Source organism: Danio rerio, chromosome 5 (assembly GCF_049306965.1).
Source record: "Danio rerio strain Tuebingen ecotype United States chromosome 5, GRCz12tu, whole genome shotgun sequence".
NCBI classification, from domain to species: Eukaryota; Metazoa; Chordata; class Actinopteri; order Cypriniformes; family Danionidae; genus Danio; species Danio rerio.
This window is the reverse complement of record NC_133180.1, coordinates 55,348,604-55,374,046: the sequence shown is the minus strand read 5'-3', so window position 1 is coordinate 55,374,046 and position 25,443 is coordinate 55,348,604. Positions and strand designations below refer to the sequence as shown.

Here is a 25,443-nt window from a genome sequence, read left to right as displayed (position 1 = left end):
GAACAGTTTAGCCGCTTTTGACGCTCATAAATAATCATACAGTCCTCGTACTGCAGGAATGAGGAAGTTTGCTGAAGGTGCACAGCTTTCGTGCCTAGTGAGGGGTTTGTGTCTTTAATAACATACGACAGTTAGCTTTCATTGAACAGTAAGAATGATTAATAAATCCACATGAAACTGTTCCTTAAAAGTCACGACTCGCTTTCAGTTTCGGGCTTAGGCACGTTTTGCACTCACACACAAGCGTACCGTGCCAAAGCCCAAGTGAAACGCGCTCAGGGCCCAGGGCCGGCCAAGTGAACCGTGCCTGAGCCCGATTCAGCGCACTCACACTTCTCAAACGATCCGGGAAACGGGCCTGGGCACGGTTCAGATACCATAGTGTGAGTAGCCCCTAACCATCACTCACAAATATTTTCTGTTTGTTCAAACAACTTAACTAAAATGAGCTCGAAAAAACTGTTCTTAATTTGTGATGAGGACAACTTAATTGTTTTATGTTCAATCCACTTAAATTTGTAAACACCACAAAGCTTAACTCTCTTGTCCCAAGATAAATCGATTGTGTAAAATGCAGCATTTTGTTCAGTGATGGTTTAACCATGATGTTTTTAGTAAAACTGTGTATACAGTAAATGGTAAGAAATATGCTTTAAAACATAGTTTAGTTACACAAGCCATGGATAATTTAGCCATATGCAGGTAGTTGAATGTGAACACAACAAAAAGTATTTAATGAAGAAGATTCTTTATCTGACATTAGAGAAAACAGATAATTATAATAAGAATTAATAATTCCTTACTTTTAAATAGTGCTATTCTGGACACTAATAGAGCTTTACACACTGGAGGAATCTCCTTATCTTCTCAGATAGTTGTTACCTACACTGCAAAAAATGCTTTTCTTACTTAGATTTTTTGTCTTGTTTCTAGTCCAAATATCTAAAGGCAAAATAATCTGCCAATGGGGTAAGCAAAATAATCTTATCACAAATCGAAAAACAAGATTATTTTGCTTACCCCATTGGCAGATTATTTAGCTTGATTCAAGGGAAACACTCACTTCATTTTGGCATGTTATTTCTTTAAACAAGACAATATGTTTTGCTTGTCTAGAAAATGCTTCCTGATTTAAGAACTTTAGATATTTGGACTAGAAACAAGACAAAAAATCTAAGTAATAAAAGCATTTTTTTGCAATGTAAACCATCAGTGTTGCCATGATCGAATGCTCAAACAATCAAACACACATTTTAGCAAAACAAAAATATGAATCCACCATATTTACTCTTGATTGTGAATCAAATAGGCTTGATTGTGAATGTCTCTGCATATTTAGCTGGGAAATGAGAAAGCGGAGATACTGCTATGCAGAAAGACTAAACAGAGAAATGAACGAACTGTCAGTGCATGCTAAAGACAGCTGAGAAAGATACAGACCGAGTGAGTGCTGGAAAAAAATTACAGATAGAAGGCATGATGGGAAAGTGTCACCTCTTCCTGGAGCATGTGCCCAACACTAATTTAATTGAATACCTCCCTCAGCACTCTTATAACCTTTAAATGTTGCCCTTAGCAACAGTGATCAGTCACAAGGACAAGGCAATAAAATAAAATAAAAAACGACTTCATCTATCTTATTTAAAAAACAAAACATGTCGCCTGTCAACCGGGTGGTAAATCTTGCATCACAGCAGTGAACTTCCTCTTTTCAATTCAATTCAATTCACCTTTATTTGTATAGCGCTTTTACAATATAGATTTTGTTAAAGCAGCTTCACATAGAGGATCATAGTAAATTGAAACAGTGTAGTTCAGTTTTCAGAGTTTAAGTTCAGTTTAGCTCAGTTCAGTGTGGTTTAAATCACTACTGAGAGTCCAAACACTGAAGAGCAATCCATCGATGCGCAGCTCTACAGATCCTGAACCATGCAAGCTAGTGGCGACAGCGGCGAGGCTTGCCCATGTGATTTTCCTAGGTTAGCCCATGTGATTATTATGAACACCAGCTGGGACTCCCGATTAGAACAGAACTCCAGCCAGCACCACCAGATCACTCCGTTCACCCATTTACATGACTGTTCATTACTGAAGATGACATCGCTTTCAGAAATGTACAATTACTTTGAGCTTAAAGTTCACTAAAAAATGAACATTTATTCCAAACCAATTTGAGTTTCTTTCTTCTGTTAAAAATAAAAAGAAGATATTTTGAAGCTGACAATCTGTAAGTAGGGATGCAACGATTTACCGGTTCACTATTAACCGCGCTTTAATTCGTCACAGTTAATTAACAGTAAAAAGGCTTGTCAACACCGCGTTTCTGCATTAAACAAAATAATGCAACTAAACAAAGTTATGCCAACTGTGCACTAGTTTAAAGTTCTGAGCTTGTACACAATAGACACGCACACTAGATTAAAGGCCGATTTTAACTATGGCTGAGGCTATAACAAAGAGCTGTTTACATATCTCGTCTTTTGTGTGCGCAAGTTCATTGTCCAATGGAGGTGCACGGTTCGAGCAGAATACTGGCAGTGACGTCAGCGGCGCGATGCACTCACGATTTCCAGATTCACCTAGTTGAAAGAAAGGCAAATGCGCACCGCGAGTCACATGACAAGAACTGACTGAACATATTCAAGGAGTATGGAATACACACTTCTACTCCAAAGAGACAAAGAATACAAAAGTAAAACACCAAACAATTTTGTTGTATAGTTGATCAAAAGTACCTTTCAGACAGAGATTCAGCAGCCTTTGACTACATTTGTTATCTTTAAAACAGAAATACTAAGCTAATATGTAGCTTATATTTACTTTAGACAAATATATAAAGTTAAAGTCAGAATTATTCGCCCCCCTGTTTATTTTTCTTCCCAATTTCTGTTTAAAGGAGAGAAGATTTTTTTCAACACATTTCTAAACCTAATAGTTTTAGTAACTCATTTCTAATAACTGATTTATTTTATCTTTGTCATGATGACAGTAAATAATATTTCATTAGATGTTTTTCAAGACACTTCTATACAGCTTAAAGTGGCATTTAAAGGCTTAACTGGGTTAATTAAGTTAACTAGGCAGGTTAGGGTAATTAAGGCAAGTTATTGTATAACGATGGTTTGTTCTGTAAAATATCAGGGAAAAAAATTGCTTAAAGGGGCTAATAATTTTGACCTTAAATTGGTAATTAAAAAATTAAGAACGGTTTTTATTCTGGCCTAAATAAAACAAATAAGACTTTCTCCAAAAGAAAAACATTATAAGACATACTGTGAAAATTTCCTTGCTCTGTTTAAAATAATTTGGGAAATCTTAAAAAAAAAAAAAAAAAATCAAAGGGGGGCTAATTATTCTGATCTAAACTGTACATTTAATTTATTCTTAATTTTATTTGTTTATTTTTTTGTTTATTCATTGTTCTGTCAATTATTTGTAGTGTAAAATTATGACTTATGTTTAAATGCCAAAAACGTTTTTCACTTACTTTTAAGTCCAAAGAGAAATGTTTTTATTATTATTATTATTATTATTATTATTATTATGTGCTGTATTTATTGGTTACTGAGCAGCGATTAATAACACTTTAAAATATAAGGCATTTTCATGTGATTTTCCAAACTGGTAGTCTTTTGAAATTAATGAACGCATAAAAATAATGAAACCGTGATTATTCCTCAGCCTATAATTGTGCAATCAAAATCTATAATCATTGCATCCCTACCTGTAACCACTGTCTTTCATAGTAGGGAAATCAAATACTATTAAAGTCAATGGTTACACAATTACAGCTTTCTTCAGAACATCTTCTTTTGTTTTTAACAGAAGAAAGAAACTCATAAAGGTTTGAAAAAAGTGAAGAGTGAGTAAATGACAGCAGACTTTATAGTGAACCTTTTAAGGCTACAGTTGTAGTGATGGCTCTGAAGACGGTTGTAGAACACAATTTATGAGCCTATAGATTTCTAATCGTCCAATATACGCTTCACTAGATGCAAACCAATAAATTGGTATTTTACAAATTTTTCACCATTCCCACTGATAAGCCAGTCGTTCACTTAGACTCATTTGGCCAGAGAGCTGAATGAGCCTGGTTTCTCCCGATACTTTTTTGTCCATTTCCATCAATTGGTGATGTTTATGAACTGATGCTGGATACTATGTTTCCAGACATACCTCCCACCTTGCACAATGTTCTTCGCATACTGTATAGTAGGAAGGGGAAAACTTTCAAATGCAGTAATAGGCTGAAAACTTTTCTATAGTACAGGAACGTCAAATCCTACTCTTAGGAGGCAACATCTCTGAAGATTTAAAGCTTCAATCCTACTTGTGCAATTCTACATTAGGCATGAGACGATAACCGTTTTCAAAGTAAACCACGGTTTGGAAAGTTCAAGGTTTTAAAACCTCCAAAATGTTCTTTAATGCCATTCCTGAGTTATATGTAAGTTATATATACACATTTAGTTATTTATTTATTTTTACAACAGTATCTCCAGCAGAAAAGATATCCAAAGATGTCATTTTAAATTGTAAAGAAAATCTGTATTTTTGAAACTAATGAATACAGCAGAAGTCATTAATTTATTTAGCCTGACATGTTTTCTGCTCCAAAATATTTTAAATCTTTCAAAATAAAATATATTGTTTTCAAAGGTGGAAAAAAGTTCTTGTTTTTTACTCAGACATTTAAAAAGAACATATTTTAAAGCGGTGATCACAATACTGTGATACCGTTAAACCGTGATATTATTATCCAACGTTATCGAACCATCAGAATCTTAAACCAGCCTATGTCTAAGTAATCTTAATTAGCTCTTTAAAGATTACAAATTTATTTAAATATATAAATTATGTTTTTACATTGTAAAATGTATTCTGAGGGATCACGTTTGCCTGCCTATGTGTAAGAGACAGTATCATTTATCCAAAGTAATGCAAATTATAAGTGCTAGGCACATCAGGTGATGTGTGAAATACAGTGTCATGTCTCCAAAGAAATGCATTTTGTCAGTTCCAGGCATGGCTGTGTCTTTTGTCTAACTTTTTGTCTAACAGCTGGGTGATACTTTCAGACAAGGCCCGGAAAACAAGACTAAACCTGTAATAGCAGTTACATATATATATATATGTATATATATATATATATATGAATAATGCAATCTCAATAATTATATTTCATATTGAACGATAACGATATATAATTCAATAGAAGTTGTTAATGTTTTCAGATTTAAAAGAGTACCCCAACAATGATTGGCGCCACAAAATTCTCTAATATCAACACACTTTTAGATTCCCATTGTTGCACATTTCTGCTGTGTGATTGGCTCTTAAATTAATAAAGAAAGTTAAGAGTTGATCAATGAAATTTTATCGTGATTCAATGGAATATTGTTTATAGGCCCAGCCCTAGTTTATACTAATAAGCACTGCCTACTAAATGAGTGTTAGCAGCAGCAGTAGAGAGATTTTTCGATGAACTCCACAGCGAGAGTGAGTTCTTGTTGAAGGATTCTGCTTTAAAGATACCCGAAAATCCTCCTGGTTTTGTCACTTCTTCAAATTCACAACACTCTGGATTGTTTAATTAGGCTTTATTAAAAAGGCTTTATTAAAAACTGAAAAGGGTGTACTGAGTGGGAAAATCTATTCTACTGATGAACTGCAGTAATGTTCCTGGTCTTTGTTGATCAAATTTAGAGGCTCTCTATTTGCAAAGAGTGAAGTCACAGAAAATTATCAAGAACTGATGTGGCTGTAAAGTTGGGTGAGCTAGAAAAAAAACACCAACGGTGATCTCAGATCATGGCGGAATTTTAGATGACCTGAGAAATGAGGAAAAAACTTCATTTGTGCAAGATGAAAAAACAAGGTTCAGTTGCATTTTAAAAGCATTTACTAAATATGTGATTCTCTTGGGATTGCAGGTATTTTTGCTTGTTTTAAGCCAACTTACAACATGAAAAAGTGGATTAAGGCCTGTCTGAAGGATAAAGACATGTTCAGCAATCTGCCAAAATGACAGCCAAAGTTTTTCTTATTACTTTGAAGATCTGCTGTAACTTGCTAAAATAGCGATTTGTCTTCAGGCCAAGTTTAACTCCCGTCGGTTGAGAAATCCAAGGACAATAAAGAAACACATCAGTTCCGTGTGATTCAAGACTTACTCAAGGAGAAACATGCTTGGGTCAGCCAACGGGAAAGCTGTTCAGCAGTCACACAGATTAGTTCTGCTGAGCTTGGGGTTATTTTATGGGGGGGATTCTTCTTAAGCATGTAAGGAGGGGGAGTTTGGAGACATAACATTCTGCAGATATCAAAACCCTACCAATTAGTTAGGGTGTTTTGTATTGATTTCAAGGCATAGTTCACCCTGAAAAAGAAGCATTTATTCACTATTTACTCACCCTCAATTGGTTACAATCACTTATACATTTCTTTCTTCTATTGAACACAAAAGAACTGAAGCTGAAAACCAGCAACCATTGACTTCCAAAGAAGGAAAAAAAATACTTTGGAAGTCAATGGTTACAGGTTTTCAACATTTTTCTAAATATCTTTATTTGTGTTCAACAGAAGAAAGAAGCTCATTAGAGAAACTTTTTGGATGAATGAAAATCCTTGCTCTAAGGACTTATACATTTATAATATACATATATATTTTTAATATGCATATCAACTTAAAGGGTCACAAAACACTAAAACATATTTCTTGAGATGTTTAACAGTCATTTACGTATCTCACGTTGCTACAAACACATAAAAATTGGTTGGTTTTGCGTTGCTTTGAGCAAATTAGTTCTTCTAGTTTAAAAAGAAGTTGAAGCAATGTTACAGCGATGAGGTAATTGTGTAAATACCAGTGTGCAGTTTGGCTATCTGTCCCAGTCGGTGCAATGTGACGTCATTGAGTTTTCAGAAAGACTTGGTTCGAACCAATCAGTGTGCTCTACTGTGAACAACTTCATTAATATGCATGATATACCTTCAAAGAGTCTTTCTACCTGCTACAGTGTTCAGAGAGACGCCAAGTTATGTTGCCAACCGTAATTTAAACAAGTATTAGTAGAAGGTACAAGTAGAAGTTTATAAATGTGCCACAAGAGAACACAGCTCACATGTGGACCCACATTTGTGGATTACAGTGATTTGCTAACATGTATCTAAAATACGCTTGTAAGGAACATTTTTTACCCAAGAGGTTTTCAATTCTGTAAATGGTGAAATCCGGATTTGCTACTCGTCTTCTTTTAAAAAAAAACACGGTTCCAGTTGGTGTTGATTGTCCTGTCTCTATGGATTTGGTAAGTGTGTGATCATTGTTCTTTGTTTACAATTATTCAGATGGTAAAATTAGTAATTATCGTCACCAGTACTCTTTCAGTTTTTAAACACATACCTTAAAAGTCTTTGCACAATGAAGTTTGAATTTTTGTATGCGATTTTTTTTTTTAATATTCTTATGCGAAAAAGTTGTAACAAACCTTGCACACTCTGTATTACTCCGACTTTTTGTATGTAGCTTTTTGCTTGTATGGTGGGTATGAAATAGGGATGCACCGATCCCGATACTTAGATCAGATATCAGTTCAATATCGCATATTTTTGCTGGATCGGGTATTAGCCAGCTGGCACTGATTCAAATCCGATCTTGCGCGTGCACTATATTCTGTGTAATTTATAAGCCATTAAAAGCCACGAAGGTAGCCTATTACAAGGCACTGCAAATGTATCATGTTGGCCTCCATTATTCTTATAAAGAGCTAATGTTCTCCATTCCTTCCGACTGAGTTTATTCGTTTGAGGTGAATACAATATATGCTGCTAATAGTTAGTAAAGCCTGGCTCATTGTGATCAAGGTAGTTGATTAAATTAATAAAAGTGAAGCAAACGGCCAGGCACATATAAATTGTCATTAACAGAAAATGATTTATCCTAATATAGGCTTCTCTGAAACTGTGAATATTTCACTGTCATTTTATTTATATTAATATTTTATTTAACAAGTTTGTCAGTTTGTACACGGACCTTGTTTTGAACTTCACCTCAAATATTCTTGTTTATTTTGTGAATAACTGACCAACAAAACTACACTGAAATAATCAACTAATTATACCAAATGAAATTCGTTTCAAATGATAATTTTTCAGACAAAAAAAATTATTGTTCAGACATGCTTTCAGTTTCTCCATCGCACTCACGTCAAATTTAGGTGAGGGAATGTTTATTAAGTAAAACTGGCCTCAGACAGTTTAGTCTGCTTCAAACCTGCAGGAAAATATCAGGCTTTGCTAAAAGGCAGGTTATTTAACCAACGATTAGGGTCAATGGTGGTAGCCTAGAACAGAGTTCAAAGAAAAATCCTAATCAAAAAAGGAAACATAAGCTGGACCCCAACTGATCAGATCTATGTCATAATGAATGCTCAAATAATGTAGCCTATAGTATATAGCAAGCATCATGTTTTTAGTTAGATTTTGTTGTCTGTCATATAATGTGCCTACACACTAGGTGTGTTATTTTCACTAAAGAAGATATATTATTTTGTGAAACTGAATCGGGATCAGATTTTTAAAAATGGTATCGGTGCATCACTACTATGAACTGTCTAAACCCCTCTGAAAGCATTTTTTCGGATGCAAAAATTTGAAGAAATCGAACCTGGTTTGAATTTTTTTTATGACAGACAAAAGTTTCAGTGGCAAGTGTGTCAGTACGATTTACACAACGTAAGGTCGAATTTATGTATTACGTATGAAAATTACAGACAACAATTTCAGATTCAGTGTGCAATAAAATGATTAGCTACTAAGTTAAAAGTAATTTCACTATAATATTATGAACTAAAAATCCACCACTTCCATACAGCTGTCAGATCCCTGTAAATGCTGCTCTCCGAACCACTGCCTACCTCCCCTGTGCATATTGTGTTGCTGCTGTGAAAATCAGTTGTAGTGCATGCATTGAAACTCCCCTTTTCAAGTAGCAAAACTACAAAAACGTGATTCCCTATCTGTGAAAAGCTACATCCAGCACTTTAACACAAACACAACTGAGTGATGAAGTACTAGCACCAGCTAAGCCCTAATGAATACCATCCATTCTACTTTGCAATGTTGAGCAACCTTGTCTACATACGCCACAGGCGCAGAAACAAAGTCAGGCTGGATCTTTAAAGGAGGTTCAAGTCAAACTAAGAGAAAAAAACCTGCCAGCCTTGCAGCACAACACCATGGAATGTTTTTTTAATTTGAGGCATCCTGCTGTGGCAATGAGAAACAGAAGCAGACTTTACAATCACTTCCATATATGTACATGTCATTTGCATTCAGTGTTTGCAGTGTGTATATTTTATAACTGTGTACATAAGATAATATGGAAAGATGGATTGTTGTGGCTTAGCAATTACCACACATGCTCTGCTGCTTAAGTGGACGATGTATTTTCTAAACCTTTGAATGTTTCCGCAGGCTGAAAACGTGCTGTCAGTTATTAAGTAACTTACTGACATCTAGTGGTGACTGTCGACAAATGAGTATTTACAAAGCATATACTGTAGCAGGATTCACAAAAACATCATTTAGAACATTTAAAAAATATATAAAAAGACTGCAAAATATGTTTACTTCCATAAGAGGGGATATTAATTATGAGGCTGTATAATTAAAGTTATCAAAATTATTTTAAAATAAAGATTTTGAAGTCATGTGATCTATTTATCTTCTTGCATTCATAATATACACTCACCAGCCACTTTAATAGGTACATCAGATTGTTAAGAAAGGAATGGTGTATTTTATATTTTATTACAATATATATTATACCTCGGCTGGGTAAAGTTGGCTTTTCTGTGTAGAGTTTGCATGTTCTCGCCGTGATCGCGTGGGTTTCCTCCGGGTGCTCTGGTTTCCCCCACTTATCTAAACAAATGTCCATAGGGTATGTGTGTGAACGAGTGTGTATGGATGTTTCCCAGTGATGGGTTGCAGCTGGAAGGACATCCGCTGCGTTAAAACTTATGCTGGAATAGTTAGCGATTTCATTCCACTGTGTTGATCCCAGATTAATAAAGGGACTAAGCCAAAAAAAAATTTATGAATAAATGAATGAATATTTATTATATATATCATTATTATTAAAATATATTTATTATATATTATTAGTGTATTATGTTGTATTAGTGGTCTTTAAATAGTTAAGATTTAAACATTTTCCGTATTTGTTTCCCTAACTGTTCACTTTATATGCATTACAGAGACTAATTCTCATTTAAATAAAAAAAAAGAAAAGAAAATCTTTTTCTTTCCCAAGATGGGTAAATTTGTGTATAGCAAAAAAAAAAAACAACAACAATAAACACTAGAAATATTGCCACAAATTTTGAAAATGTTTGTGGAAAAATAAAACATTTCAGGTAGTAATATAATCAAAATGTTTCACTAAAATGAATTATAAGGTTGTATAATAAAAGTGCTTCTAAAATAGAAATTTGCAGTCATGTGATGGATATTTCAGGGTGATTTCAGGAACTGAGGAACCTCTTCTTAAAATCATAATATATAATCTGGAGAAACGCATTTGCACACTCACTAGACATCAAAACTACACATGCATTTTTTTCTATTAATGTGTCATTTAATAAATTAATTGATTAATAAAGCAGTATTTTTAAAAAAATTTTATTTATTTATTTTTTGTGGAAAGACATTCTATTACAGTGCTTTAATCTGTGTAAAAACTAAGGGCTTACAACAAATACAGGGCCAGATTTACTAACAGCACCAAAAACACCCACAGACAGTGTTTTATATTCGTGTAACAGATCCCAAATCTCACGGTTTGGATCACGTTATGATTCTTTCCGATCAGCCATTTATTACAAAAATAGTACCGCTAAACATTTTTGGTTTTAACAAACAGAACTTAGAACCTGTAATTTTATTAAAAATAAAGTGTAAAAATAATTAGCTGAAAAAATGGTAAAATAATCAGTGAAACTAAAAAATTCACTGTTACCACTACTGTTGCTAATATGTTGCTAAATGTAGAAATCTAACATTATAATTTGTACAACCCATATTTATTTTTAGTTTCATTTTCAATAAATGATTCAGTTGTTCACTCATAAAACTTTATGTTTTATTGCTAGATTAATATTTTTTGTAGAATTATACAGTGGCATTTTTTGGATGGCTGGTTGTTCACCTATCGGTTAAACAGTGTAATTGCTGCCTACAACTTTCATTTTTGAGTGTCATTAAATGCATATGACTGTGATTTTAATCTTTACCATAAACATCAGTCGATATGTCTAAATTAAACTGTTATCCCAGTACTTCTGTGTTATTTGACTGTTTGTACCTTCATAACTAACTCAAAACACTAAAGACTGAATCTCTTACTTGATTTTTGAGTTTTTTAAACACAGATTTGAATGCAGCTATTTAAAGGATTAATAAACATGCAAATCACCATCATTCATAATTTTTGTTGCAATATTGTTGAGATCCTGATCTTTTAAATGATTAATCATGCAGCTTACACTGAATGCATTAATGCAGACTAAACAAGCAGGGACAGAAAACACCTTTAATAACCTAAGAAACCCTCCACATCCACAATAACCTACCGTGACTTCTTACGTCATCATTATATTTTACAGGAAAGCTTAAATTCTTTTATACATGTGATTTGAATGACATGAGAGACAGTCTCCCTGTGATCATTACAAATTTAGAATTAATCTACAAATTAAAAAAAAAATGTATTAATCCCCGGGTCACAAGTGTTCAAAAATGTGGGTTGGGATTTGTACGAATCATTGATAAATCGTGATCCTTTACAACACAAGTATTTTAACAGGTTGACAGCATTGTACTAACAAATGGAAAATAAATAAATTAACAGTGGAAAAAACATAGGCAAAGACTTAAAACCATGATGGGTAAGAGCCGATGGAGGATATACCCCTGCTCTCTACTATAAGTGCCATGGGATTTTTAAGGACCACAGAGAGTCAGGACCTCGGTTTAACATCTTATCTGAATGCTTACTGACAGTATAGTGTCCCCTTCACTATAATGGGGCATTAGGACTCCACACTCAACACTACTCTCTTATGAAACTATTCCAGCAGCTACCTAGTTTTCCCATGTGGTCTCCCATGCAGGTACTAACCAGAATTAGCTGAGCATAGCTTCAGCTAATGCCTATGTGTTTGTCTGATGCATTTAACAATGTATTGTCATTCCCTACATAACTAAGTTTGTTAACTCTTGTTTACAGTATTATTTTTCCAGTGTGCCTTTTAAATAGAAAAATGCTAAATAACATACATGGGGGAAGGACACAAAAAGATCTTCACAGGACCTACACAACACGAACATTTACCTGGAGAGAGCGATGTTGCGTAATAACCTCTCGGTGGTCTCTGACAGATCTGAAGGTACCAGGATCTCTACAGGTTGTATTCTCAGTATTCTGGATTCCAGCTCTGAATGGCTCATATTATCTTTAAAACAATCCACCATCACATCCCCAATGCTTGGCTGGACCACCTGAGCTCAAAATAGAAAGCAGGGCTGCAGTATATGTATAGTAGGGTGAGATTTAATTCAGTCACTACAATGATTACTTACCACCATTCCTACGGTCAGCTCCTTGCTCTGTTTGTCAAAACTCTCGCTCACACACATTAGATAGTTGTTTCCACTGTCCTGCACCACATCTTCAGCTTGCTCCAAATCTCCCAGCTTTAGCAGAGGATTCACATCTGAGAACAAGACAATGGATTGGATCATTATGGGTTCTTTAACTGATAACTGACTAGTTTTAATTTTCTTTATTATTTATTTCAGTTAAGCTTAACTTTACACATTTAATAATAATATAGATAATAATTATATGTTAACATTTGGCATTATACCACAGTCCTTATGTTTAAAGAGGCCATATTATGAGTGTTTGAAAATGACCTTCCAAGTAGGGTGTAACAGCTTGGAGGAAAGTGAAATATCCAGCTATGGCTTAAATCTGTAAGTGTAGTGTTTAAAACTGTTGATTCATCTATAAAAGAGTCGACTCATAGTGTTTCAAACGAGTTGCCTAGATAAAGAGTCATTAGGTGTTTCGCTGTGTTGTGGCTGCAAAACACAAGCCCCGCCTAGTAGTAACCGGGAGATTTAAAACCTTAAACCTTAACCCTGCCCACTAACATAGAAAAAAAGGCTAGACACACACTGTAATTTATCAGAGGCCGATTGAATAAAGTCACGCTGTGCTCAGATGGATATTATTGAAAGTCTCTCTACCCAAAGATGAAACTGTAAAGAGAGTCAGTGGTTGAGGTTTTTTTTGCAAAAATACCTCATTGCAGTGCTTCTGGGAACTACATGCTTGCACACAAGAACTCATCGGCGGTTTGTTAAAGGAAGGATCAGAAAAGACTACTGATGTAAGGGACTATGTCAGAACATGGATCAGTGCACATGGATCAGTCTCTTCCTCAATTTCACCAGTGTAAGTACGTGCGATTAAAACTGTTGCCTCGTTTACTTTAGCTTTCAAAGTATGTATTTAATTGTGTTTGGTTACTGGGTAGGATAAACTTTTTATTCGATAAGAAAAGATGTGCATAAACTGCGATGGAAACACTTTTACCGCACAAACTCCAGCATGCGCATTAAAAAAGGTCATGTGATTTTGTTAAAAGAGATCATGTGATGCTTAAAATGTGTGTGAATGGACAAAAGGTCAGGCTGAGCACATTATAATACATCTGAAATGTTATTTTGGTCATTATAAAACACCTTACCATTTCAGTATTAATGTTATTATATTATTAATGACCTCCAGAATCAAGAGCGACTGTGCTCCACATCTGACACCTTCAAACGCCACTGCGCGCTCACTGCTTGTCAGGATTGACTTCTGAGGCGCATTCATTTAAAAAAGATTGATGCAGCTTCTCCTACTGCAGCAAATGCAGTTTTTACTGTTGATATTTGGCGCCAGTTAATCAGGAAGTGACGATTTTGTTCGCTTTGACTCGTTGGATGGAAACGCTGCTTCATTCGCACAACTTTTATGCGATAATCCAGTTTTGCGCATAAAGTTTATTCGCATTTTTGGATGGAAACATAGCTATTATTTCATGTATAATAGGGGCTCTTTAAAACAAGAAAAATGTGATTGCCTTTGGCTAATATTGCTCACATGGAAGGACTCCAAGTTTTAAGCAATGTCTTATGGAACTATTATACCACTTGACCTTGTCAAAATACAATTTACTGTAAGAGGTTTTATTGATATTTTTTATCTTACTGGGCAACCTGTTTTAGATCTTTTACTTAGTACTACTGTAATATTATTATTTGTTTGTAATTTATGTTAATATTAAACATATATTCTTATAGAACCAACTCTAAATGTATACATGTGTGTAATGAGTTTTGTCTGCTTGTAAAAAAATATAAAACACTTTTTTAAAGAAAAATTAATTTGTTCATTCATTCGGCTTAGTCCTTTATTTATCAGGGATACCCACAGCGGAATGAACAACCAACTATTCTGGCATTTGTTTTACACAGCAGATGCCTTTCCAGCTGCTACCCAGTACTGGGAAACACCTATACACACTCATTCTCTCTCACACAAACACACACTCATACACTACTGCCAATTTTTGTTTACCCAATTTGCATATACTGTATGTCTTTGGAATGTGGGGGGAAGTTGAGCACAAGGAGGAAACCCACGCCAACACGAGTAGAACATGCAAACTCTACATAGAAATGTCACCAAATCAGAGACAGTGCTAACCACTGAGCCACCGTGCCGCCAAACCTAGCTTTACAATTAGCAAAAATGCATTCAATTGACAAAAAGTGGCAGTGAAGAGATTTGATTTCCAAAGCTGTTCTTTTACTTTCTATTTGTCAAAAAAATCTGAATAAAATGCCATTACATTTCCACAGTTTAAGCAAACAGTTTTGTGCTATTTTTTCTAACTTTGGATAATATATACAGTATACAACATATTTATATGCAAGTATAACTACATTACTTTCATCATAAAATAAAGATCTATTATTAAGTAATGTTAGTTAATTTATTTACCGACATGAACTAAGATGAATAAATTCTTGCAGAGCATTTATAAATTGTGTTTATTATATTAATTTCAACATTTACTAATGCATTATAAACATCCAAAGTGCTTTTTGACATTGAATTTCTATTTTTCATTAACTTTACATGATTAACAAACATGAATAAATACAGCAACAAATAAGTTGTTCATTGTGTGTTCATGTCAGTAAACACAAAAAGACTGATAATAATAAAAACATTTTTGCACAAAATTTAAATCCGAGAATGCACTTTAGAAAGAACTGTATTTTTATAAAATAAATACAGCATTAGTAAATAAAAGAAACACATATCAAAACATAAAATAAAATAACATTAAATCTTGCCATATGAATTTATTGTAACTAGATGACATGTAATTCCAAGGATCAACTCTCAGATTAAAAATATCATAGTTATACAAGTTATATAATAACACTACCTGATAGAAGTCCGTTCCTGAAGTTTTAGAAACAACAAATAATAACTTCTAGTTTATGACTCCTATGAGCTTGGACGATTGCATCCATACATCTTTGAATGACTTAAATTACTTATTAATAAAGTCATCTGGAATGGCAAAGAAATCGCTCTTGCAGGACTCCCAGAGTTCATCATCATTCTTTGGATTCATCTTCAATGCCTCCTCCTCCATCTTACCCCAGACATCATACAGCTCAATAATGTTCATGTCTGGTGACTGGGCTGGCCAATCCTAGAGCACCTTGACCTTCTTTGCTTTCAGGAACTTTGATGTGGAGGCTGTAGTGCGAGAAGGAGTGCTAACCTGCTGAAGAATTTGCCCTCTCCTGTTGTTTGTAATGTAATGGGCAGCACAAATGTCTTGATACCTCAGGCTGTTGATGCTGCCATTCACTCTGCAGATCTCTTGCACCATCCCATATTAAATCTAACCCCAAACCATGATTTTTCCTTCACCAAACTTGACTGATTTCTGTGAGAATCGTGGGTCCATGCGGGTTCCAATAGGTCTTCTGCAGTATTTGTGATGATTGGGATGCAGCTCAACAGATGATTCATCAGAAAAATCTACTTTCTGCCACTTTTCCAAATGATCAACTAGAAGTGAAGTTATTATTTGTTGCTCGTTTAACTGGGATCGACGACAAGACTTTTGTGAGGCAGTGTATATAATAAATATAAGTAATTCCAAAACATCTCTGAGGTTATTAAAACTAAGTTTAGTGAAGAAACTGTGTTTGATTTAGAGACATGAAAAACTGTTCAATTCCAATTCAAAATGCCTACATAAAAATGTAAACATACATTTTAAAACATATTACTGCTGCTAGTCTAGTAAAAAAAATATAAAAAAAAACAGGAAAGAAAGTCAACTAGAAATCTTGTGAGTAAGAAACAATACCTTCTCCCACAAGTGTGGACTTTGTGTAAAGCGCATGTAGCTGGCGTGAAAAGAGTGAACTTTTGTTAGCGCTGGACGCTTTGATGGCTGTAGTTTCGGTCTGCTTCACTACACCAACCTAAGAAACCATGAAGCATGATAACAGTGTTACTGACCAGTGTACCAAAAAAATCTCATTGTGACTACTTATGCATATCGCATTTAAGCATTATAAGCAAATCGTAATGAAGAGAACATCACTGACCTTGTAGCCCTGAGAAACTAGTCGACGAACATGCACAAACAGTCGATGAGTAGGGATGCTGGCTGTCATGAAGTTATGGTCCAGATGACAAGTGATATTGAGTTCCTTTGCAGCAATCTATTACAGAAACGGATATCCAAATGATAAATAGATACATATCTATATTTTGCTTTAAGTCTTCAGACAACAAGTAAACAATAAAAGGATCATCACTTCAACCAAACATTACAATTTACAAAGCAATTACTCACCCACCACCTATATGAGATTTATTTTTTTCTGTTGAATACAAAAGAAGATATTTTGAAGAATGTTACAAACTGGTAGCTATTGACATCCATTGTAGAGAAAGCCTGTGGTTACCAGTTACATTCTTCCGAAAATCTACTTTTGTGTTCAGCAGAAGAAAAAAAAATGTACAGGATTGCACAACACGATCCCACTGCAATCCATAACTTTTTGATTTAGTGGCTAATTCGTATGAATATGTATGATCATATTCGCACAATTAAGTATAAATTTGCGCATCCCCCAATGACAGTTGGGTTTAGGGGTTTGGTGCCATGACTTCTGTTTAAAATCAATACATTTTTGTACGACTGTACTCTACGTTGAATCATGTATGAATTCGTACATATTAAATACATGTGGTACAGGTAAGCTAAATTGTCCGTAGTGTGTGAGTGTGAATAAGTGTGTGTGGATGTTTCTCAGTGATGGGTTATGGCTGGAAGGGCATCCGCTGCATAAAAACGTGCTGGATAAGTTGGCGGTTCATTCGGTTGTGGCGACCACAGATTAATAAAGGGACTAAGCCGAAAAGAAAATGAATAAATTAATGATTTCAAAAATTAAAGTTCTGCATCAAACTTATAAGCTTTATGTTAAGTGACTACATCTTTTTGTTTTATTTGGAATAAACTCATTCATATAGACAGATTCATTTGGATTACTTTTACAATGCCTTATTAGCATTTTGTAGCTCATAAATATAGGTGGAAAGTACTTTAATTGAACATGTATCCTCTCCGGATTCATTACACGAATCTTAACTTGAGCTCCTAAAAGCATTTTGATAGTGTTTTGAAAGCACTTTAAAGAGCGTGAAGAGCAATGATAACAGTTAAATAAATAATAGGGGCTCATCCATTTTTTTCCAATCAATTCTTTGGTGAAGCTAATTTGCATAGTTATTTAGCTGTATTACAGCTTCATACTTGTGTAAACGGGAAAAGCTTTTCAAAAAGATAAAACCTATTTTCTGGCACAATTTTACTAATCAATACTTTAAAGGGCACCTAAGTTAACCTTTTTTTTCAGATTTAATGTAAGTGTTTTGCATCTCCAGAATGTGTCTGTAACGTTTCAGCTCAAAACACCCATCAAATTTTTCATTAAACCTTTTACAAGATTCTATTTTATACATTTTTCCACCAGGGGGCTGTTTTGTCATACTGCGCCTACAAGGCAAGGCAAGGCAAGTTTATTTATATAGCACATATCATACACAGTGGCAATTCAAAGTGCTTTACATAAACAAGAATAAAAGAAACAAGTAAAATAAAAATAAAAACAAATAATAAAAAGGAGTAAAAAAAAAACATAAAAACAGATAAAAAGTGATATAAAAGAATGAAGAAGTGAAAAAGCATAATAGTGCAATCTGTCGGACACAGCACAGTGCTCATTCAGTAAAGGCACAGCTAAACAGATGTGTTTTCAGTCTTGATTTGAATGTGCCAAATGTTGGAGCACATCTGATCATTTCTGGAAGCTGATTCCAGCAGGGGAGGCATAGTGGCTGAAAGCTGATTCATTCTTTAAAGTCTATTCTGCATGTAACTGGCAGCCAGTGTAAAGACCTGAGGACAGGTGTGATGTGCTCTGATTTTCTGGTTCTGGTCAGAATTCTGGCAGCAGCATTCTGGATGAGCTGCAACTGGTAACCATTGACATCCATATTAGGAAAAGCCTATACTATGAACGTCAATGCTTACCGGGTGTCTGCAAATCTCCAAAATATCTAATTTGGTGTTCAATAGAACAAAAAAGCTCAAACGGTTTGGAAGTCAAGCGTGAGTACACGAGAAGAGATTTTGTACCCTGGGATTAACTATCCCTTTAAAAGAGTTGTTGTATGAGAAGCCTGTCCACCATAATTTGACAGCTGATTCTAATGGAAACTGTTTGAAGACTTAATTCCTGTCTCTAGCAATGACAGAGATTTAAATTCAAATCCGCTGATTGAGCCTCATCGTTAAGAATTAGACTAGATTAAGCACGCTTAAGAACTCAGCTTTTTCAATTGAGATGTGTTGAAAAGAGCCGGATTCTGATTTTAAGCTTAGAAAGCTGGATCCTGAAGCTCAGCAACCTCAATGAATAGGCAAGTTCCAGCCGTATCCTCCCTCCTCCAGTGCTGCTAGCTCAGCAGCTGATTGTGATGTCGGCAAGTAGCCTTCGTAAGTTTGGTCCCTCCCTTCAAAGGAGGTGAAGTGGATTTGTATTTTATTGTAATTGAGCTTATTGATGGATTTGTGAGCTCATTTGCTACAATGGAATATTGCTTGCAAAGCTCAATATGCATGTGCAGCACTGTCAGTTGAAAGTTCATCCAGCCACCGCGGCCTAGACTGCGGGTCTGCACAGGAAGTTTGGCCAGAGGAGAAATGGTTGTGCCCAACTAACCCTGATTTCATTTAAGGTTATTTTCTTTCACTCATGTCAATTGGTGAAGTTTTATCCTTGTTGACTTGTGGAGCTGCAAGTCGATGGATTTGCTCTTCAGTGGACTTACAGCAGTGAAATTAAACCCACACTGAACTGCACTAAACTGAACTTCAACTCTGAAAACTGGACTGACACTGTTTCAATTTACTAGAACTTCTATGTTAAGCTGCTTTGACACAATCTATATTGTAAAAGTGCTATAAAAATAAAGATCAATTGAATTGAATAGTTACTGTTACTTGGTTAAATCTACATGCATACAGACAATCTAGTCCCTAAAGCCTATAGGCAAAAGTGTAGACAGTGCTCGAAGACGCACAACTTTTTTTTTTTTTTTTTTTTTTTTTTTTAACAGAGTTTGCAAGTGAAAATCATGAGCCGTTAGAGTAATGGTGCTTTGCAAGCAAAATTACAACTCTTGAGGAACTTCAAGAACTTTTGCTGCTAGAGGATTTCAAGATTTGCATTCCCGAAGGTGTCATGGTCCATTTAAATGAACAAAAAGAGAGTAAGATTGCTGAGGTGGCAGTTTTGGCATACAAGTATGTGCTTACACACAGAACTGTCTTTTTAACACTTTAAAAAAAGAGAAACTACTGTGTCTTTCATTTAAAGTACATTTTTATATTAGATTAAGTGAAAAATGATGGTTTCTGGTTTTAAACTTTTATTTATTTTGACTGAAAGCAAAGAAGCTAACTCCCTAGGTACAGTTAAAAACATTAGTCTTTCTCAGAGTAATAATTTTACTTCAAACCAGGCACATGAAAAAAGGTACTATTCATGTGCTACTCAATTTTTTGTGTATTTCTAATGCTTGTTTGATTACAGTATAGTTTAAAAGCTTAATAAAGTTTTTTTTTAAGTCTGTTTCTGTGAATTTAACTGCATTACAGAGAGAGTGGTAAAGGAAACATGACTGTTTTTCTTGAGAGGAATGATGACGTGATGTTGTGTGTTCTTGTATTTTGAAACTGTTTTACTGAATAGGTGTGTTGACTTGGCCAGGTCTCTGAAACTTCCTGGTTAAATAACAGAAAATAAAATACAAAATACAAATTACCATCTTGTGTGACCTTTACAGAAATACCAAAAACACAAGCAGATAGTTTAGCTCATAATTCATTCATTTTCTTTTCGGCTTAGTACCTTTTTTTAATCAGGGGTCGCGACAGCAGAATGAACCGCCATCTTATCGAGCATATGTTTTATGCATCTGTGGGGAAAAACGGAGCACCCGGAGAAAACCCATGCGAGCACGGGGAGAACATGCAAACTCCACACAGAAATTCCAACTGACCTAGCCGGGGCTCAAACCATTTATTATAGTCAAACCAACTATTATAGTTTAGTCTAAAGCACAAATTTGCTTTAAAGTCAAATCAAAGTAATTCAATTAATTCATGGTCTATACAACAATTTTTACCTTCGAGTCAATGTATTTTTATTTTTTCCTGAGCAGAATTATTAAGTTGATTAATCTTAAAACTAGGGGTGTAACAGATCACAGGTGATCCGTTACTCATACGGATGACAACCCACTATTCGGAACACACATGACCAGCGGATTAAATTATTTTTTTACTCATATAATAATCACAAGTTTGTAACGATTACAGAGATTGCCTCTCGTTTTTAAAGGTGTTTTGTGTCATTACTTGTTTAGCCTGCATTAATGCATTCAGTGTAAGCTGCATGATTAATCATTAAAAGATCAGGATCTCACAAACATTGCAAAATAAATTATAAATGTTTTGCAAATGTTTATTAATACTTCAAATCGCTGCATGTGATGTGAAAAACGCAAAGATCAAGAAAGAGATTCAGGGTTTAGTCTTTTGAGTTGGTACAGTCAAATAACATAGAAGTACAGGAAAAACTTTAGGGTTTTATTTATAATAAAATTACAGATTCTAAGTTCTGTTTGTTGAAACCAAAAGTGTCTTGCAGTGCTGTTTTTGTAATAAATGGAAAGCAAATTACATTTGTCTCCTGCTCTTTTTGGCTAATTTGAAAAATGGTCCGATCCGTGACTTAAAAACAATGATGTGATCCCGAACTGTGAGATTTGTAATCCGTTACACCACTTCTTAAAACACATTTTTTCAATTTTAATCAAGCCAAAACTCTAATCAGAGGGTACATTTAGCTGTAACGGGTTACAGTATTTTTTAACTGTTCCAAATCAATATTATACATCAATCTAAAGTTAAAAAAGATAGTTTTCCACTTTATTTACTTTTCTACTTTATTTAATAGTAACACTTTATTTTGATGGTTCATTTGAGTATTAGTTGACTGTCTGATTAATATCTGTTGATATTGCTCCTTCAACAGACATTTAATTGACTATAAAAATCTTAGCAAGTACATGTCAACTTAACCCTAACCCAGCCTAACTGTCTACTTATAATCTAATGAGAATTAGCTGGCATGTAGATGCAATGTAACTTGTATTCAACAAACAGACCATCAAAATAAAGTTTGACCCTACTTTGTACTGAAGTAAAAATATATATATTCATGGCTCGTTTCCACTGACTGACTGGTACAGTATGGTGTGGTTCGGGTCGGTATGGGTCACCTTTATCAGGCTTGCGTTTCCACCACAAAGGGTACCCTTTTGGTGGGCGTGGTGTATGACAAAGTTAACCAGTCGACGTCATGCTCGCTCGAATAAATGTCTACAGTAAAGCTGTACGGGTTGTTTACATGTCATTACATAGCATTTCTCACAAGATGCTTTATACACATAAATACTTGTGTAGAAATTTTTATTACTAACTTTTCTATGAACATGATTTGATTATAACTGCAGATCAAAATAGCCAAACTGTGTACAAACATCTGTAATTATATAAAATAAATATTTAAATGCAACATATATGAACACATACAGCCCCTTACAGTCTCTGATGTATTATTAATTACAAAAAAACTACACACAGCATACATTTAGTACTAATTTGAGTTAAAAAAACACACGTAATTTAGCCCACAGTCAGCGCAAACCATTCATCTGTGTCTATAATCTTCACCAGCACATGTAAGCTCTGTCAGAGAGTAATTTTGTCATTCTCAGTTCATAACAGTCCAAAAGGCAAATATAAACATGGCAGTTTGTTCATGATTCAGGTTGCTAAAACAATTTTGCTCCTGTGTTTTGTCGGGCTTCTCCTTTTTTTTTCGCGCTTCACTCTGAATAGATCAGATGACGGAGACACTTCAATAATCATGCACACGTTATTATCATCATCTTAAGAAGTTCATTACATCAAATGTTACGTTAGACGCGAAAAAACATGGCGGTTCCTTTGTTTTCATTCTGTCTAGCTCCACGAGCTTGTGACGTATCTCTGTAACCAATCAGCGTTTAGCTGCACGTGCCGCTCCACCTTTTGGTACCCTTTCTCCTGTTTGGTATCCTTTAGAAAGGGTGCCTAAAAAGTGTTAAGGTACGGTTTTTGACAGTGGAAACGGCCATTAAAGTGTGCCAAACCAAACCGTACTGTACTGTACCACTCAGTGGAAATGAGCCATTAGTGTCTTGTTATTATTAAACAATATTTTTACTTGGTGTGAATGTTTTTTTTTTTTCTAAACTACAATAAATAGTTTTGATTTAGATCAAATTTAGTTTGAACCAAAGTCAATTAAGTATACATTGAGAAATAAGTTTTTAAAATTCTAGGTTAGAATGATATTACAGCTTCATATCACACTACTCCACATTAAAATTTAAACTGTTAGCAAAATCTGATGGGTAGCATACTGCATTATTAAAATGTGCTACCTACTTTTTAAATGAGAGGTGGGACAAATCCACAGAACACAAGGCTGGGTCAGATGGCATTCCTGCGTGAAGTTTGCATGTTCTCCACATGTTGGCATGGGTTTCCTCCAGGTGATTCCGGTTTCCCCACAGTCCAAACACATGTGCTATAGGTGAATTGATTTACTAAACTAGCCATAATGTATGTTTGTGAATGTGTAAGTATATGGGGGTTTCCCATTACTGAGTTGCAGCTGGAAGGGCATCAGCTGTATAAAACATCTGGAATAATTGGCGGTTCATTCTGCTGTGGTGACCCATGATGAATAAAGGGACTAAGCCAAAGAAAAATGAATATATGAAAGTGCTTTTGCTGCTATCAGTAAAGTTATACTATAGCTTTATTATGACTATAGCTTTTTCCAGATCACATACTTAGTTATTTACGAATTTGCAGACTATTTATATTCACAAATAGATATTTCACACATTGCATGCAAAGTAATATTTTTATAAAGGTGTAATGGGGCTCTCTAATGGCCCGTTTCCACTGAGTGGTACGGTACGGCTTGTTGTGCTTTTATGGCCGTTTCCACTGTCAAAAAGCGTACCAAACCAAACCGTACCATACCACTTTTTCGGCATCTTTCGAAAGGATACCAAACAGGAGAAAGGGTACCAAAAGGTGGAGCTACACGTGCAGCTGAACGCTGATTGGTTACAGGGATACGTCACAAGCATGTGGAGCAAGACAGAATGAAAACAAAGGAACTACCATATTTTTTTAAATACAAAACCGAGACATTACATGAAAATACTATATGCATATAATATTGAGCCATGGATGACCAGGGTTCAAACAAACCTTGTCATCGTCTTGATGAACAGACACAAAGCCAAGAAGAAAAATCTGCTGTGTCCTGAGCTCGTCTAAAAGTGTGAGCGGTTTTCGCTTTCCTCCAGAAGCTCACGATCGTGTCTAACGTTATATTTGACAAACTTCTTGAGATGATGATAATAACGTGTGTGTGATTATGGAAGTGTCTCTGTCATCTGATCCATTCAGAAAGAAAAGGACAGGTGCGAAAGTGAAGCGCGGAAAAAAAGGAGAAGCCCGACAAAACACAGGAGCAAAATTGTTTTGGCAACCTGAATCATGAAAAACTGCCATGTTTATCTTTGCCTTCTGGACTGTTATGAACTGGGAATGACAAAATTACTCTCTAACAGAGCTTACATGTGCTGGTGAAGAATACAGACACAGATGAATGGTTTGCGCTGACTGTGGGCTATATTGCATGTGTTTTTGAACTCAAATAAGTGCTAAATGTATGATGTGTGTTGTTTTTCTGTAATTAATAATATATGGGAGACTGTAAGGGGTTGTTTGTGTATATATTTGTTGCATTTATATTACTATTTTATATAATTACAAACGTAAGGCTATTTTGCACTGTCATTGATCTTCAGTTTTAATCAAATCATATTCATAGAAAAGTAAGTAATAAACATATATAAACCAGTATTTGTGTATAAAGCATCTGTTTTGTGAGAAGTGCTTATCATATAATATGTAAACGACCCGTACAGCTTTACTGTAGACATTTATTCAAGCGAGCATGACGTCGACTTAAACTTTCTTTCGCACACCACACCCACCAAAAGGGTACCCTTTGTTGTGGAAACGCAAGCCTGATAAAGATGACCCGTACCGACCCAAACCGTACTGTAATGTACCACTCAGTGAAAACGAGTCATAAATCGCCTCGATGGATCACCCAATATCTGCTATTTGTGATCTAGTTCTTACCTCTGCATCCTCGCCGAAGAACCTGTATTTATACCCACACTCGACGCAAAGCACTGTGTCCACATGCTGCTTTTTTATCTCCATGTACTGTTCTTCTAGAGGAGTGTAAATGGTCTTGGTTCTCCTGTTGGAAACAGAAGGCTCTTCTAAACTTTTCCTGTTTCCAGTATTCTTAGCGTACTGACTAAAGGAGAACTCCTGTAAACAGAAAGAGGAAAAAACATCACGTTTAAATAGACATTGTGGCAAAGAGCAATTAATTGCATTCACGCCAAGCAATTTTGTGTTTAACAGACATCTAATTGACATCTAAACAGACACTTTGACTAAAACAAGGCTAAATATGGACAGTACTAGGAAGTCTAAT

The 25,443-nt window shown here is 35.0% G+C and overlaps 1 protein-coding gene across 11 annotated transcripts in view; it reads right to left on the bottom strand.

Moving 5' to 3' along the window:
- msh3 (mutS homolog 3 (E. coli)) overlaps positions 1 to 25,443 on the bottom strand; it is a 190,725-nt gene that overhangs the window by 154,921 nt on the left and 10,361 nt on the right. For all 11 annotated transcript variants that reach the window (XM_009301782.4, XM_073950743.1, XM_073950742.1 and 8 more), the window contains exons 4-8: positions 25,077 to 25,274; positions 16,765 to 16,881; positions 16,521 to 16,638; positions 12,646 to 12,779; positions 12,398 to 12,564 (exon numbers count right to left, since the gene is read on the bottom strand). In XM_009301782.4, coding sequence (XP_009300057.1) covers positions 12,398 to 12,564; positions 12,646 to 12,779; positions 16,521 to 16,638; positions 16,765 to 16,881; positions 25,077 to 25,274 — 734 coding nt within the window. The remainder of the gene's footprint in view (positions 1 to 12,397; positions 12,565 to 12,645; positions 12,780 to 16,520; positions 16,639 to 16,764; positions 16,882 to 25,076; positions 25,275 to 25,443) is intronic.